The sequence below is a fragment of the Harpia harpyja genome, chromosome 3 (assembly GCF_026419915.1).
Source record: "Harpia harpyja isolate bHarHar1 chromosome 3, bHarHar1 primary haplotype, whole genome shotgun sequence".
In the NCBI taxonomy this organism is placed as follows: Eukaryota; Metazoa; Chordata; class Aves; order Accipitriformes; family Accipitridae; genus Harpia; species Harpia harpyja.
The window spans coordinates 76,412,972-76,431,082 of record NC_068942.1 but is presented as its reverse complement, the minus strand read 5'-3'; the positions used below and the strand labels follow the sequence as shown (position 1 = coordinate 76,431,082).

Below are 18,111 nucleotides of genomic sequence, written 5' to 3'. Positions count from 1 at the left end.
ATAATTGTGTCTTAAGTTGAGGTGTGCTGTGGGCAGCTGCTAATCCTGATAGCCACCCAATTTAATGTTTGTTGAGAACCCAGAAAACTTGCAAAGGTTCTTATTCAAAGAGAATAAAGCATAAGAAAAGGGTTATTGACATAGTTGAATTATTATTTTAGTGCATGTGTTTACCCAGTAGACTGTAATGGATTTGAAGTAGTTGTTCTGGTACACTGGGTAAATTCTTGGTTGATTTTGGTATGCCTAGTCATTGTGAAAACACTTATTTCTCAATGCCACACAGCTGCTCTTGAAGTGTCAAGAATGGGCCTGTCAAGTGTTGGCCTGTTGTTTGACCAAATTGACATAATTGTGCTGTAAGACATGTTTTATATGATTGTGTGCTTAATTGACTAGGCAGCAGTATCTCATAAAGAACCACTTCTATTTAAATACCTATAGAAACATTTTCTCTATGCTATCCAGAGTTAACACCATAAAAGGTTCTTCTCTAATTTTTTTTCTAGGCTCATCTGTACTGGGTAAATGTGAGTTAAGTTTCAGTTTGCTGCAAACTCTCTTGTCAGGTCCAAGCCACTTGAAATGGTTTTGTAATGGAGATGTTGAAACTCAATGGGTGGTGGAAATGTTTCTGTTTATTATTAATTGACTCAGTATGTCTTCTTTTGTTTAAAATGCCAGTCATTCAAGGCTATAGTTCAATCACTACCTGGTCTGTTTTCTTTCTGGCGAGTGCAGTTGAGATGGAACTGGTCTGTGTATCAGGGTATGTATATGGGTGTTTGGAAAATAGGGTTAATGTGGCTGAGTGTCACCTAAATTTTTGAGATGTCTGGGCTCATTTAACCTCCTCCTTTCTGCAATATGGAGCAGAACTCATCTGACAGAGCAAAAATGAAAGAAAAGTGTGTGCGTGCATCCTTTTCCCAAAAGATATAAATAGTCTAAAAGAACAATTGCATGCTCAGCATCTTGGCACATGATGCTGAGAATTGACATAATACAGATATAGGTAAAGCATTGGAGTCTTTTTTGTTTTGTTGTTTAAAGGAGGGGTTAAGATCAGCTCTCTGGAGTATTGATACTTCTGGGGAAAAAAAATGTTAGCAAAGTAATCTCTGAGATTTTGTCTTGCAGTGCATGTTACTGTGGGCTGAACAGAGGGGAGCTGCAGACAACTGAAGATAGCCTATCAACAGTGTTTATAAACCAAAAATTCTCATCTGTTGATTGATAGTTGTGATTTCTGCCTGAAACATGAGATGTCTTATTGCCGTAACGAGCTGTAATCTCTGCATGGTGCATAGGCTGCTTGTGAGACCTGTTTATTTACTAGTTGAAGACAAGCCCATGGTGGGGTTTTCAGCCAAATAAGGTTTTGCGAGCATTCTGAAGTTGTCTCCTTAAAAGGTGAGAACAGCAAGATCCCCATTGGTAGGACTTGACAGAATCTCAATGGAGGAAGAGGGAAAGAGTAATCGGTATCATCTTCTCCCAACTCTCTCTTGTATTTGGTGGAGAGGGAAGAGATGGCCCAAAACACATAGGCAGCTGCTTCTGCAAGTGCTTGAATAAGGATTTCTGAGTTCCTGAAGCTGAGGTGTGAAAAGGAGAAGACTTATTTTTATCTCCACCTCCCTGTTCCTCTGGGAGCTACTGATCTTGTAAGCTCCTTTATTCTGAGGCTCTCAGAAGCGTTTGGTGTTGTTGCAGTCACACTTCTTTCTCTTTCCTCAGCTTTTGATCCCTAACCTGTAACATGGGAAAAAAGTTGCTCAGTTCCCTTAGGTTTTTGGGTCACAGAGATCATCATGGCTGCAGATTCTAAGAAGAACCTGCCTTCTAGGCTATGCCTATTAGTCCATCAGCCTAGAAAATATGCCTGCAATGGCCAACTGCGAATAGTAGATGAACTCTTGGCTATGTAGCAGAAACCACTGTGGGTTATGGGGACTTGCTAAATGTACTGAAGGTTGCGAAATAAACAGGTTTGACAGCTGCTCGCTCCAAATTGGGCTGGTTTTGTCTCAGTTCAAGAATCTCTGTACAAGAACACAAAATTGTCTAACCCAAGCTAAGCAAAAAGCCTGTGAATGTTTCTAAAAGCATCTTTGATTTAAAAATCTAGATGTTTTTCTGTAAGCTTTCTCACGTGTGTGTTTTTTCTGTTGGTTTTAATGTTCCCTCTCCGTAAATCAAGAGTCATTCCCTTTCTGTAAGTAAATTTCCCTCTGACATCAGAATTGAGGAACAAGTGAAAACACATCTTTTTTGCTGATTCTTTCCATTCCATTTGTTTGTGGTTCAGGTCTTGGCTGTATGTTGAAGGCTGTATTTTGAAGGCTGTATTATTATTTTTTAATCTAAACTGTTTGTTCCATAGTAGAGAGGATCATTTGTTTTGCGTGTTACTTTAAATAACAGAAACATCTTGGTTATAAAAGCTGAAGAAGGGGGGCTTAAACATTCTAAATATTTGATACTATTTAATAAGTATATCTACTAAAAATAGCCTTTGTAAAGAAGGGTAGTAACTCATTCTGTAATATTCCTAGTCAACAGCAAAAGCCGTAAAGATATTTTTTTTCTGAAATGATTAATGGATGCGTATCTGAAGTCCTGCAAATTTTTGCTATACTCAGCAGAATCTAAAATTCTAAAAGAAAGGATATCTTGTACTCCTGCTTGTGAAAATAGCTCTTCCTTTATTCCGTTTGCTCTCTTGCCAGCCAAGCTAGAAAAGTAAGCAGCACCATCAAGCTATGCTAATGTTGTTAGGTATTTTCATCCGTTCGGTGTCCAAGAGGCTTGATTCCTTATCTGCCATCATCCCTCCATGAAGTATATGTGTGCATGTGTGGGGAATGCAGGATGGGGCACAAATCTTGTACCCTTTGAAGACACTTTGTCCAAAACAGTCAGTTCCAGTAAGTGTAATTTAGTTGATAAATATCTAAGTTTTCTGGAGAGGAACGTCTGCTTGTTTTCTGCAGTGTACTAAAAGCATTTTTAGTACGCTCTTGATCCCGAAGTCCTTGAACACAGACATGAGGGCATGCAGTGCTATTTGTGTGTTGATGGTGCCAAACCATCTAGATGCTTTGTTATTTGCTTTCCTCAAAAATGTGGCGTTGTACTAGACTGCTTATAGACCGAGCCATTTGTTTAATATTTCATGGGGATGAAAGAGAAGAACAAGACAGATCAAACCAGTGTCTGTGGAAATGAAAATGAGCATACTGATGTTTATTATCCTGGTGTGGAAGACCAGGAGACTTTATTGTTCCTGGAGTTGTTGTGATTGCTTTTGTTGGTGACGTTACTAATAGTCTTCCCCTGTTGTCCTGCATGTGTAACTCCCTGGGCATTTTCTATTGATATCTTTATCCAGATTGCCTATTCTCAGGATACAAACTTAAATCCAAAAGGTAGTGAAAGTTTTTAGTGAATATGTGAAATAGAATGCAGATCACAGAGGCTGTACAATCTCAGTGTGAAGAGGAGAATCAGCAATATCACACCCTGAGTGTTTAGACCTCATGTGAAACTGTTGTCTTCAGACATATTCAGTTTTGAACAGATGCATAAACCTGATTTTTAAGCATGAGCACATGTCGTTAGTTTATATATGTAGCATGTATGCATACAGAATACATATGCATATTAAAAATCACTGATTTAAGGCTCCTAATTTAAGAAAACACTTGGCCACCTGTTTTGGCCATGATTTGAGGGGGAGTTAAGCAGGTGTTTTGGTGCTTTGCTCATTTGGGGAAAGCCATGTGTGATGCGTTGGCCAATAAAAGATGCACTGAATGATGTCCTGCTTCCATAGTCAGACTGTCCTCACACTAAGGCAAATGGGGAAGAGTTGGACTTGCAAAGAAATGGAAGGACAGCCTGAATTGATGTGGTCTATGTGCCAGGAGGGAGCTCTGTAATGCCAGCTGTGATGTTGGGGTGTCCTGTGCTGCCCGGGATGTCTGGCTGTTGCATGGGTTTGGGTTACCTTTGGTGGTCACATAAATTGCTGCATCTCTTAAAAAAAAAAAAAAAAAAAAGTCAAGCTGTATTTTCAAATTTTACAGTACAAGATAAAGTTTTTTCAAGTCACGTTTTGAAATCTTTGATTTCAAGACATGAAATAATTTATTAAATCCATCTTTATTGAAATCTGCCTTCCTGGTGTTTGCATATGCTCTGACTTTAGTGGTCTGCTGTGAAACCAAAAGGAACTTGGTTGAGAGGGATTCAGGAGATGGCTTTTTTCCTTCCTCGAGAATCAGGTGGAAATGTGTGACCAGACATTCTTGCCATCACTGGGAAAGTGGCTGCTCTTTGTGGGGGCAAGAATGACAGACCTGCTAGGAAGTAAGCTTGGGATCTAACTGTGTATATTAAATCTATCTGGAGGTGGAGAGGAGGCAGGATTTGGACAGAGTCCAGGTCTGCCCTTGACTTGTCCCATATAACCCCTTTTGAATTCAGAAGGAATTATCTACGAATAAATATAAGGGTGGATGTGCATAAGTGAGTGAGAATGTGATCGCCTGATGTGGGATTCCCATAGTGAGGTGTTGACTCATCTTTTTTTGTATGGAAAGCTATTTTCCAGCCTTAGAAACACTGGTTCCAGTTTGGAAAGGCATTGAGGCAATTGTATGAAGTGCTTTTCCAAGGAGGTATTTTTTCCATAGTCAAGTCCTGTGTAAACTTGAAATGTCTTTGATTTAGGGAAGGGGCGGGGGGGGATTGAAGTAGTTTCAGGTGCATAATATCTTGCACATGGAGACCCTGTTCTGTTGGTCCTTAGGCAATACCATGATTAAAAAAACCAATACAAACACCTGGATCCACCTGCCAAGTTCTGTAGCTTTACACTCCCTTTTCTGTAACTTAAAAATAGGAAAGAAGAGGCAGGGGTTTTTTTGCTGTGCTTCCGCTGCTGTGTTGAGAGAGACATCTAAACAGCACGAGCTGCCAAAATGAAGGAGACAGTGAAACTGTCCATATGTACCGGGCTGTTGCATGCACAGACAGGTTGGGGGAGGAAGGAGAAAACCCTTTCCCTGCCTTGCCTTCTCTTGCATTGAGTTTTGTTTCTCCCATAGTGGTGAGCTAAATTATTTTCGTAAAGAAGTATACTTCTTGAGTTGATGTCCCAGTAACTTCTGAATTTCAGGCCTAGTGTGCTAAAAGATTTGATCTTTCCCATCCCAAATAAATTGTATTTAAAAGTGCTTGGTTTTCTAACTAAAGGAATTCTGGAGCAGGAAAATGTCCAAGTAAATTCAAGCTTTGCTCTTTAACATTGGCAGCTGCTGTGCAAGATGCATTTTGAAACTGTAGTTCTACTTGTGTTAGCAACAACAAAAAATTGCTCTAATTTTTTTTTTTTTAATTGTAAGATACAATTGCGTTTGTTTTGCACTTTTTCTAATCTTGGAAACAGAAGCTGGTTAAAACTGGTTGGCTCTAGCTAGCTCTGCCTCTGTAAGTACTGGAACCAGTTTAGTTGGGGGTAGGTCACCAGAGTGAAAGTTTTGTTTAAGATCCTTCGCAACCATGTCAGTATTGTTTCTCTTAGCTTGTTTAGCTTTTGTGCTGGGTTTGTGAAGGTACAATACAGCTTAGGTCTTAATGTACAACTGTTTTGGCTTCAATATAGCAAAGCTATAAATAGACACCCCCTTGCCTCCCCAGCAGCAGGAAATGACTGCAGCAGGTGGTGTCCTCTGCTAGAAATTTGCACATTATTAGTACCCAAGTACTTTTTAAAAAAATTGGCTTTCTTATTGTGTGTTCTTCCTTTATTAAGTGCCAACTGACTGGTCAGCAAGCATGTTGTTAAAAACTGAAATCTTCATTAAGACAAAAGAAATAAAACCAGAAAGGTATTTTTGGTTTATTTCTGTGCAGCGTCTGTGTAAAGTATATTTTATGTGCAATTTTAAAAGTATTAACAGAAGGCACAGGAGAGTTGCATAATGCTGGTTGCTGGTTAAAATGGTATTTTAATTCTTTTAGCTGTGTTGGGCTGGAGTTTAGCTCAGGTTTGTAGTAGCAGTTCCTCCATGGTAGTATTGGTAGAAGCTTGGAAGGCTGCAGGCAAGATTTGTATCCCTGCTTGTGCTGAATAGTACTTTGCACAGTGAACGGCATCAAGAAAATAAACGAGGCTTTTTGTGCAGCAAGGTAGTGCTCAGAGTAAATAAGGATATTGCAGTCTGGTCCATGTGAAATGAGTTTGATGGTGTCAATAAACAAGCTTCCCCTTGACGCAAAACCCATCATTGTGTTTGGATTAACTTTCAGTCTCAGCAAAGAGGCCGAGTTGTTTGGGCAAGGAGAATAAATGCATTTGTGCTGCTGAGATTGTTTCCTTTCAGCTGTGGTGGAGAGCCCTTGCTTCCTTGCCACTGTTGGGTGCTGAAGAAATAGTGAAATCAAAGGGAGATATACCATGTACTTATAGTGCATGTGTAAACAGCAAAAAAGGGGGACAATCCTGTGTTTCAGTTACTGTTTAATATGTATCTGCCTTTATACCCCTTCTTTTCTTGTGCAGATGTGAGAGCTGTGTGGAACTGCTGTTTGTGAGAGGGGCTGGGAATTGCCAGGAGTGCGATACCCCTCTGCGGAAGAGTAACTTCAGGGTACAGCTCTTTGAGGATCCTGCTGTTGACAAGGAAGTGGAAATACGGAAGAAAGTGCTGAAAATGTGAGTGTCACCAGTTAAAAGAACAGAAAGTGGCTATATTTCATGGATCACCATTTAAAAAAACTGACTTACTCCTCCAGTAGTACAGAGGAGATTAATTTTCTTCTTTTTTGTAAAGTGACAACCCATAAAACTTGACTCCATTTAACGTGGACGGATTTCAGAGAATCTGATTTTATGCAACAACTGAGGGCTGAATTCTCAGTTTAGCCTTGAGGGATTCCTGCTTAGCATTAGAAAATGTTGGGTGTTTCTATGTTGCCTCCTTTGGCAAAGACTTGCCTCCTAAATGGAGATGATTAGATATTGAGGACTACAGCAGCTTTGCCTTTGAGGGGGTGAACATGGGAGCGGGGCAAGAAACAGGACCTTGATTGTTTGTTCCCTGGGGACCTGTTCTGAGAGTTGAAGGCTAGTTCCCTTCAAAATGAAAATGGACAAAAGAGAAGCTGTGTTCGCATTGTTTTCTACTTCACAATTGTTAGTGGAAATGCTAGTGGAAATGCTTCCTTACAAGCCTTGTGTTACTAGTCTGTAATGTAGATTTGAGAGCTCTTGCAATTGAGATAAATGAGGTCTAAAATTGCGTCTTGCTCCTTGTGGCTAAGAAACAACATTTTATAAGGAAAATGAGGGAACCAGTTGATGTTTTGGTAGAAGCAGGTCTGATGGAACATGACAAACCTGGAGAGAGTTGTGTGTGCAAAAATGAACGTACAGGTAAACTGTAAGCTTGGCAGCCTTTATCTAAGACTTAGTACAATACTAAATGAATCTCATGATGTTGCTGAGATGTGGGAAAATTGCATTGTTGAATACCAAGATGCTGATGTGAAAAGCAGTAATAATTTTGATGTTTGATTATAAAGTCTACTGAAGTTAACAAAAGTCTAACTGGAATGAAGTCAACTTAGTTGACTAAACACAGAATGAAGTGTAGTTAGAACAGAAAACGTAAAATGCTTGGCCCGCTTGGATTTGCCAGATTAGTTTTTAGTAGGCAGAAAAAATGTCCCCAAATTGGAATTTGGCCTTAGTTCTCGGGATTAGATTTTTATACTCCTGGGTGTCATGTATCTTGGTCCACAGAGCAGGCAGAATCTCAGCTGTATGTTTTCTTGGGAAGAAAGCCTGCATGTCTTGACTTTCAGAGGCTGTCTATGTTCTAGCCAGTTGTCCCTTCATCTTTTTACTTTTTCCAGCTATCAAGAGTTGGATAAATGAGTTCTGGAGTGGTCTATTGATATGAAATAAGATAATTGTGTAGCATTTTCAGTTTGCCACTGATATGTACTTTCTGTTGTTGGCAAAAAGCCAAACTCCCTTTTCTAATACTTCTAGAAAAGCTTTTCTTGTGCATTTTACTGTTGTCTCTGCCTTTGGTAACAGGTTTCTCATGCTGAAGGGCTGGCTTGGAATTAGTATATCCTAGCCTCTGTGCTCCTGTTTACCTGTAATCCTGGAAGAGGAATTGGCAAACAGCAGGCAAAGATAGCACCGATTTATGCCAGGCTGGCTCCTTTCCTTTGAAACAAGCACTTCTGTCTCCTTTTAAAGATTCTGTACGTTGGTCGGTTGTGGGAGCCACAAAGCACATGTCAATATGCTTGCAGCAAGAGCCTTGTTGAATTGAAATTGCATCTTTGTGTGTTATATAAATACTTGTGTCTCTTCTTCTCTCAAAGCTACAATAAAAGAGAGGATGACTTTCCCAGTCTAAGTGAATATAATGATTTCCTGGAAGAAATAGAAGAAATTGGTAAGTCTTAAAGCTTGCATCTTTGATGTTCTGTGCTCATGAGACCATAGGCTTTTATCTTCTGACTCAGCTGCCTATGAGAATGTCTGAGTTTCTGTAACAGGAGTTATCATAGTATCAGATGTTTGTCTAATTACTTTTTTCCTGTACGTTTTCAATCATATTTGCTGATCTGTAGGACACTGTTAAGTAAAACATTTTATCTGCCAGAGAAAAAACACGATTCAAAGAGGAAGTAGTGCTTTATAGCTGGAAAAGACAGACTTGCAGGGGGACCGTTGGTGATGCACTGGGAAGGATTAAACAAAGAGAGGAGAAATTGAAATTTTCATTATATGCCTCCATTAGCTTTATCTACCATGACAGAAGCCATATGGTGTCTTTCATCATTTTTGCTTCTGCAAGTACAGTAGTTGAAGCGGCTTTGAAGCTGATGACCTTACATACCACTGTGGTAGCATTTTATGTTGCTGTTCAGAAGGAGAAGGTTTAGGAACAGACATTGATTCCTTTCTCTTTGGATTAGTTGAAGCAGAACTTTGCCCTTTGGGGAAGGGACTATGTTATCAAGAGAGTTTATTTTCTTCTTAGTTAGGGTGACTTGTGATTTATAGTGCAGTGATGGATTTTGCTTAGAAAAACAAGGATGTGTTCAAAGAAGTGACTCCTAAATGGTTTGTTTCTTGGGTTTTATGAGCTTCTGAGGCTTTTCTTTTTTTATCCTGGAGGAAGAAGAGGTGGCTTAGAACATGTATGAGGGGCAGTGAATGTGATTTGAAGGAAAATATGGAGATGCCACTCCGCTTTGGTTTCTCAAAGGAGCCCTTGCTCCTCTTTGCACTGTGGTGTTTTGTAGAAATGTATCCAGTACACTTACTGCTGTGAGTAATGTATCATGTTTTTGTTGGCATCCGAAGGCTGAGGCTGGAGAGCTAAATCGTGTGGCTGGGAAATACCAGGCACACTCATACAGGTCCAAATATCTGGAGGAGACGATGTGGGTGTAGTTCTGTTTATATATTTTTTTGGATGGTGTGGGGGAAGGAGGGAGTGAGCAAGTAGAAAGAATAGTTGCATCTTAGCCAGAGGGTCCTGGAAGAATCTGTGTGCTCATGGAAAGGAAAAATGCTTTTTATTTATGTAGCATTAAATACAGGTTTCCCACTTACTGCTGTTGCAGGGGTTTTCAGCATCTGCAACAAGGGAGTTGAAGTTTTGCCTGAAATTGCCTTAACTTCATCAATTTGTGCAGAATGTTATGATTCTCCAGCTCTTGGTATTGGGCTGTTAAATTTCAAACAGTTCCAGAGCCTGCGCTCGTAACTTGGTTTAGAAGCAGCAGAAATCACGGCTGGTCTTTGTAACCTTGTGAAGAAGGGTGAATTTGTCAATAATTGTGCCAGCCCTGCAAATGGATAATGAAGAACCTCAATAAGAGTTGTTAGGAATTGGAGTTAGTTGCCTGATATGAATACCAAAATACTAAACGGAATAGGAAGTCTGACTACCTCCTAGTTTCTTCATGTAGCAGCCAGGCTAATGAGAGGAAAGGAGTGCAGTCAGAAGGCTCTTAATTTTCACTGTCAAAGGGGTCACTTATGATCTACTAACTTCAGGCAGATACAGAAGCTGGAGGAGAGGTTAGATGCAAGAACACCACCTTGGGTAAGAATTCAAGCCCTGTTCTCCTTGGTCCTTGGTGACAAAGCTCATTGCGCACATCTTGTTCTCCCTAAGCCCTTCCCTGCCTGCGTTCCAGGGCTGAGTTTTCCACCTGACAGTTGTCACGCTATTGCTATGTACCAGACTTCTTCCAGCGTTTTTGCTGTGCATGTTGTGTGTGGCATGGCTGAACCATGTGTTAAAGGTATCTTCGAGACTGTATGGTTACTTCACATTTTACTGCTGAGAGTATTATTTCATTTTTTTTGTCTATGTGAATTCCCTGCTCATTTGTGCATGTGAAAAACTAGGCTGCAAGACAGGAAAGAAAGGGTGTAGTCATGCAGCGCAAAGTTTTGCCTTGTGGAGCCGATGTACAGCAGGTTGGCAGTAGCTGCTGGTGGTTGTTCAAGCTGCCAGTTTAGGAAGTGAGGGAGCAGAGAACTGGATTTTCCCTTTCTCCCCCTGCCCCAAACTTTCAGTTTTTCTGTGGGACGGTCAAAGTGCAGCTTTACCCTGTTTTCTTTTTGCTGGTATGTTTTGTTTTCTGAATTGTTGTGGGGGATTAAATGAAGTAGTTGCTTGGCAGAGACAAAATGTAAACAGCCTGTATAAGTATATTTCATGTGACCTGGCACAATTCTGATAGTTTTTCCAAATGTTTCAGGTAGGTCAGCTCCACTCCAGCATTTGCAGCAATTGCACTGTCTTATTCCACTGTCTTATTCCACTGATGTGATATATGATCTCACTTGAAACGCATTTTCCCCCTTCGTATCAGGATTGTTATACCTATAGACTTTTTCTATTTAAAGAAAAGAGTTGGGTGGTATAGCAAAAGTGTGAGAGGGGAAGGTCAAACAAACATTAGGGTAGTCACCTCTTAAGATTTCTATTATAAAAAACACATTTTTGAAGTGGTTTAGAATGTAGCCACTAAATAATGCTTTGGGCTAAAATGTGTTATACAAGACTTTAAATAGAAACCACATTTTAAAGCAAGTTTTCCCCAGAAGAAAAATCAGTTGAACAATTTGAGAACATTGTAAACACAGTTTATTGTCATTAACACTAGGAAGAAAAATAAAGTGAAAGGGTTAAAACCTGCCTTTGGGAAAGGAGTGGACAACAGCTATTGGAATAAGACAGGTCTATGCCCATATGATGAGCAGGGCAGGGTTAAACCTTAGAGTGTTGCTACAAGTTACAATCCCTGGACATCATGCAAATTTTGCTCACTCTTTCCCCCAGGGCTTTCTTCTTTCCCCCAAGGTTTTCGTCTTTCCCCCAGTATGTATCTTGGTAGCTAGTTTTTCAAGACCTGGTGTGTAAGCTTTCCAGAGCAGGGCCCGCCTCCGAGCATGTGTATGCACACTGCCTGGCACCATTCTCCTGATATGTGAATGAGGCCTCTAGGCATTACCGCAACACAATTGTTAATAGTAATTATTGCTTTTTAAAAACATTCAGTACATTCAACTTGGAAGGAGGCTACTGTATTTGTGCCCTTTGGATTCCTGTATCTTGTTACTCCTCTAAGACTTTATGCAATACGAGCTGCCTAATGGCTTGTCTTGCTCAGAACATTTATAACAAGCAATCCTTGGATAGAAAAGATTTTGATATCTGTGATCACTTGTGGGTTGTGGTGTCTATTGGTTTGGTTTTGTTTGCCCTTGCCCTCCACCCTCCCCCCACCACCCCCATTTGTGTGAATGAGGATGGTATTGCTGGTCCTGACAACGGGAATAACTCAACTGGAAATTGGGCAGCTTTATCAAAGATCCATTTCAGTCATCTCATCTGAACAAAGATTTTGGTAGCATGCTGTTTCAGACAAAGTGATCTTTCTTAGACCGATAGGGCTGAGTGATTTCAATCATTTATTACTATGCTAAGGTATTTTTCTGGAAAATTATTGACCCAATAAAAGACAACTGAGGATAAACAGAAATAATTCTTAATACCTAACTATATTTTTCTAGCTTAGCTGTGGGTTTTCTTTTTTTTCTGATAATTATTTTGTTATAATCACAGAAATGTTGGTTGGAAGGGACCTGTTAAAATCTGTTCAATCTTTTCTCCCCTTCACCCCTCTCCCACCCCTATTAAAAGTACAGGGATCAGGATTCAAAAGTACCAACAGAAGGTACCACGGTAGCTTTGGACTCCCTGGGCAGACTGAGGATGTGGTTGTGTCTCCCTTCATAGTGCTCTGCCCAAAGCAGTTGCTCTTCTGCCATTCCTGATCTCTGGCTGGCGATTTATGAAGATGATAACTAAGGAGTTGCTTGTAGTAGGGTGGGAGGAATATTTTTTATAACAAACTAATACTACTAATTTTTAAATTTTCAGCTGGCTCATACCAGCAATGCAGATCAAACACTGTCAGCAGAGTAATCATCTGCTATCTTGCTAGAGAGGGAATGTTCCTACTATTTGAATAGCAAATATTTTTTACGTGGTAACATTACTATCTCTTAAGGAACTAGGAGGAGGTGGGTCAGAAAATTTGCAATGTCTTGGACTAAAACAGGGAGATTTTGACAGACTTGAAGTCCTGCAGTGTGGTGACATTCATTCATTCATACTGCTGCATCTCTGGACAAATTATTATGCCATATAATTAAAATCTGTGTCTCATTTTCTTTTCTTTTTTATAACTAGGAAAATATTTTTCCGTTTATTGTAAAATTGCATAATGAATGTTGTTGTTTTGAAAAGCAGTGAAAGTCTCCCTGTAGAGGCTGAATTTCAGAAGTAGAGAGTTTTACCTAAGCAGAATGAAATGTTTCAGAAAAACACAATAGTCTTCCTGTTATACTTCAACAGATGTCTCAAGGCAAGTCATTTTATAAACCAACCAATGTGAGATGGATAAGTAGATAAATAATTGTTGCATACAAAACAGCTTCTGTTTCTTTTCCCTGAAGGGTTTCAGGCCTCTTATATCGGCTTATGCTATATTTCAACATGGACAAAAATAAGTCTGACTTCTCTTTGAAACCCTTTCAAACTAGCCATCTGCTTTGCCAGTCATATTCAGATCTATACCAATATTTTTTTAGGGTAGGTGTAGCATGAGAGTTACATTTTTTTAACTCTTTCTGATTCTTCTAGTTTTATAATTTGTTTTGGTGTATTTTTTTAAAAAGGGAATATTTGGAAGAATTATATTTAAAATAAATTTCTGGCAAAACTTAAAGCAGAGCAAATAAAAAAAAATACTGCATAGTCCTAGCTATGTAAAAGGTAAGAAGTTGAGTATTAGTTGACTGTGTTCTTTGATTTGATACTTGTTGGTTTTTAAATGCCAAGTAACTTGTGGAGGGGACAAAAGAGAATAGAAAGAAATAATCTCTTAATTATTTTTTGTGGACTAGTGGCCTGTGGACTTGTCAACTGTAATTGCGAGGATACAATGGCAGGAATGTGTATTCTCTGAATATTGATGAAAAGACGTTTGAAGCTTATGAAAAATATATTAGAAAACATGTTGGAAGATGTTTTGACTGGCTAGTTGGCCACTGATAACCATGCAATGTCAAAGAACATCATTTTGCTGCTACAGTGTTTATTGTAGGAGGGAGGATACCCTTTTCATTTATTAAAGGACAACTATTGACACTGATGTTGATATAGACACATCCAGGTCTTAACACTGTTGCAACAAAATGTAGCTCTTCAGTATTTTAAGTCTTGAAATGTGGACAACTTAGTGTTAAGGAGCAGATGCTTAGGACCAAAATAATGCTGTTCTTCAATGACTATGAATCAATATTCAGTGGGAGAAATCTGCCCTGGCTTTTGAGGGTGTTGGAATTATGAATCTTTCTGATTGCTCATGTCCTAACTTATTCTCAAGTGCCAGAGTACAATAAGACCGACAGGGCAGAATCAGCATGGTATAAGCAGATCTGGCTGTTGAGAGGGTTTTACCTGTGGTTTGGTTCCAGCCACAGCAGGAAAACAGAAGGGGAAGTGAACCATCTTTCACCTTGCTGTGAGCAGAGCAGTGGGCATTTAAGGTGGCTATGCAGGGGCTACTGAAGATTTCTCAAACATTGATGCAGAAACATATCTCTGACATGGAAATGTTACTTCATGTCAAATAGCAAAATAAACCTGCTTTTGTAAATAGTTCTAAATAAAGGCAGGCATCTGCACATGTTTAAAACTTGCCTACTTTCCCCAGTATGAGTTTTAAATCTTACGGTTTTTATTTTACAAACCCAAGTTGTGACTAGTTGAACCTATTAAAGATAACTGAGAAGGAAGAAGAAAACCCCTGAACGTTTCAAGCAGCAATAGTTGCAAAACCTAGATCATCAGCTTATTACTGGATTACTTTTAGAGAAATACCCAAGATCAGGAGCCTAAAGGCATTTGGCATCTCATCTTGCACCTGAAGGTGGCATCTGGGCATCCTGCTAGCACAGCATGTCTCATATGCTATTTCTTTCTTGTGTTGTCATTGAAGAGTTTAGAGAGCTGGTGTGTGGATTTAAGTTGTAGGAAGTGCTGACATTCCCATGCAGCTGCTGTCACTGCAGAGCCCTGGTCTGATTGTATGCCAGCATTTTCACATGACAATTCTTCTCTGCCATAATACTCAAATATTAAGCTGCTTGTCAGCTGGGAACCGTAGGCTGGAAGTTTGGAGGTCAAATCTCCATTAAAATACCAGAAATTTATACTTTTACTAAGGTAATGTTGCTGTAACCCAAAAGCATATGTTAGTCACAATATGAAATTGGAAAATATTGTTATGCCTTTTGGAGAGGAAAAAAAAAAAATTTGAAATGGGTAACTTGCTTCCAAAACCCAAGAAGCTGAACTTTGAACGGCTTGTTTGGGTTAAAGCAGTGCCCAGAGGTTCCATCTGAAATGAGATCAAGACTATGGAGATAGGAGCTGCATATAGCTATAGTATGGAGATATAGCAGATGATGTATAGGAGAAAGGAAGTTTTATTCCCCTACTCTTGGTTTTTACTGGTGGCAGACTTCCAGTATAGAGGCCCAGTGATCTGCCCTGGAACAGTAGCAAAGTTGGAAATTGAACTCAGGTGTTGATTCCCAATTGAATACTTAAACCACAAAACCAGCCTCCATCTCAGATCTTCCTTCTGAAGTGAGCATGATGGACTCGAGGTGGAAGAGTTCAGCTGATTTAGGAGCCAGGCTGAATTAAAATGTCAGTCCTCTTGATATTGCTCATTATTTGGAAAAGAGGGGAAAAAATAAATACAGCATTTTGGTTTTTTTGCTTAAGGTTAGGAATTTCTTCAGCTGTATCTTGTGTAGCCCTTTTTGTTGCAGTTTGAGGAAGGACTGAATACTTTTGGTAAGAGTAAGATGATGTGGTGGTTCAGTACTCCTGGAAAGAGAGTATTCCTATTCTCATCTGTACACTTTCATTACTTCCCTTGTACCATCTCTGGCACTTGCCTGACCCCTTTGTTGAGCCAGTTCAGGTTGCTGGAGGGTTTTTGTTGACACTGCAAAGCATCCAGGGAGTCCTGGAGTCCGAGCAAGTGAAAGAGTGAGACCTGTACCTGGGAAGAGGGACGTAAGAGCAGGACTGCCCCTTTTTGGCAGTAGTGAGCTGCTGTACAGCTGGGTTTGTAAAACTGAGCTGTATCCCACAACTCTAGCTTTTTGGACCTTTCCTGTTTTCTCCCACGGCCCCCATTTGCTCCCTGCTTTGATTTCTTGCTGTTGCCTTTGCTGCTCTCAGCTGGTTTGCCAGTCTAGGCTATTCATGGTTTGGTTTACCTAAAACCCTCCTAAAAGCTCTTTTCTGCCATGTTACCTGTGGAGAGGATGAAAGGAGGGATATATCTTTAGTAAACTGAGATGTGTGCTATCTGATGAATGACAACAGACTTCATGCTTCTTCTTTCTGTTTCTCTCTAGCAGTCTTACATATATACAAATGGCTTGGCAGTGCTGCATGTGCACAGGGTTCATTTGGCTCTAGTCACTTGAGAACCTAGGAAGAAAGAGCTGAACAAAAAATCTTCCAAGCGCTATGCTGGCGTTTTCACTAGAACCTCCTTCCCTTCCTTAGGGTTTGACAGCGCACTCACTATGCTGTTGTTTTCTTGCGAAGGATTTGTCAATTGGCAGTGCAAATTTCTCTGCTGCTCTGGTAAATTTACTGTAGCCACGTGACAAAACTCTTTGAGGCTTTGAGTGCTGTACGTTGGCAGCCTTCAATAGCTTTAAGGCCACGGGCATGAGCCCAGCATCCACTCTGGATGGGGATCACCCAATGACTTCCCAGTAATAATGGCTTTCAGTTGGAATTCACTTGACCCACAATTGAACCAGTGACCTAGAGGTGAAAGGCTCAGGCATTGCATCAAGTTACTAATCATCCAAACCATCTACATCTTTCAAGCTGCTGATTATAGAAACTGTTCAATTTCTTGAGGTATCTTCTGTGCCATGTGTAGATAATTGGGAATGTTGTGCTAAACTATGGAGCTTGGTGGCCAACCCTGCTTGCTCATATTTATGTGAGCTATAGTCTGTCACTATCGAGAGACATCAAAAGAATGCCATTTGACTTATTAATCTGGATGCATCTGCAGATTCCTCATAATAAAGGTAATTGTACATTGGTGCCTTTGAAGTTATCAAGTAATGTGAAGATTTTTTGTGTACCTGAGAATTTGAACAGTCTTTGTAGTCTTTGTGCACCATATAATCTTATGAAATGGAATGACTTAAGTTTTAACCTTATCTTAATATGTATGTGTTTAGTCTAATTTAGTTTTACAGGAATCACTGTGTTCTTAGCTGTAAAATATTGACCTTTTCAAGTAGCAGTTATGAATAATATGAGTATTCATGTGAATCATCAGTATCACAAAATAGGATGCAATCTCAAATTTTCATCTCCTACAGATGTATAAACCTAAAGGAACTCTGCTGGCTTCTGTTGAAGTTTGCAGTGATTTAGCAGATTGTGTCTTGCTTTACAGGGCATATTTAAATAAATTCTGTTGTTGTGATGTTTATATCTGACGCTAGAAGGGATAGAGAACGTAAGAGTAGTATTTCTTTGTCAGTCATGCATGCTGACCTAATACTTTTGCTTTTTGTCTTTCTAATATTTGTGCAGTATTTAACTTGACCAACAATGTGGATTTGGAGAACACCAAAAGGAAAATGGAGCTGTACCAGAAGGATAACAAAGAAGTCATTCAGAAAAATAAGATAAAACTGGTTAGTTAACTTCTCCTCTCCCCTACAATTTTTATTCATTAGTTAGAATTAAAGGGTTTTTGAAGTGGAGTACTTTCTATAATGTCTTAAAAACAAGTCAAAGCTGAAGGCACTATGCAGATTTCACTTTGTATTCAAAAACCGTAATATGCTAATGTTCTGCGATACTGTTATTTAGTGCTGTGTAAAGAGATTAAATTGATAGCTGAAATGTAGTTATGCTTTATTTTGGGAAGGGCTTGAAAAGAGGGACAGGCAGTAAAATCTGCATCTAATACATCACCACTGCATGCGTGCTGGCAGTGTCATTGGACAATTTCCAGGAGAGACCAAGTTCACTCCTATACCAGGACAATCATTCCTTTCTCATCTGAAGGAAAAAAAAGAATCCAGACACAGACATTATGAAGCTCCCAGGAGAGAGCTGTAAAACTGAAGGAAAGGACAGGTCTGGTTTATGCAAAATTTAAAATGAAAGATGTTGAAACAAACATTAAAACTTTTGTTCAAGAGCTGATAACAATAACACCAGGAATACTGTATACATGGTCTGTATGCAAAACACATGGTTCTTTGAAGATTCATTCATTAAATTATGGCTCAGATATAATTCTGTTCTTTAAAAATAAACTTGCAAGCGTTTCTTTCTGTAAGAAAAGTTTAATCTGTTAAATATTTTTTCAGTATAAAAATACACGTTGTTATCAGTTCTTGGAGGAAAATGTCTGCCC

The 18,111-nt window shown here is 39.5% G+C and overlaps 1 protein-coding gene across 3 annotated transcripts in view; it reads left to right on the top strand.

Moving 5' to 3' along the window:
* Nucleotides 1-18,111, top strand: part of MNAT1 (MNAT1 component of CDK activating kinase) — a 128,024-nt gene that overhangs the window by 32,067 nt on the left and 77,846 nt on the right. For all 3 annotated transcript variants that reach the window (XM_052783469.1, XM_052783468.1, XM_052783467.1), the window contains exons 2-4: nucleotides 6,572-6,724; nucleotides 8,410-8,483; nucleotides 17,277-17,380. In XM_052783469.1, the coding sequence (XP_052639429.1) occupies nucleotides 6,572-6,724; nucleotides 8,410-8,483; nucleotides 17,277-17,380 (331 nt within the window). The remainder of the gene's footprint in view (nucleotides 1-6,571; nucleotides 6,725-8,409; nucleotides 8,484-17,276; nucleotides 17,381-18,111) is intronic.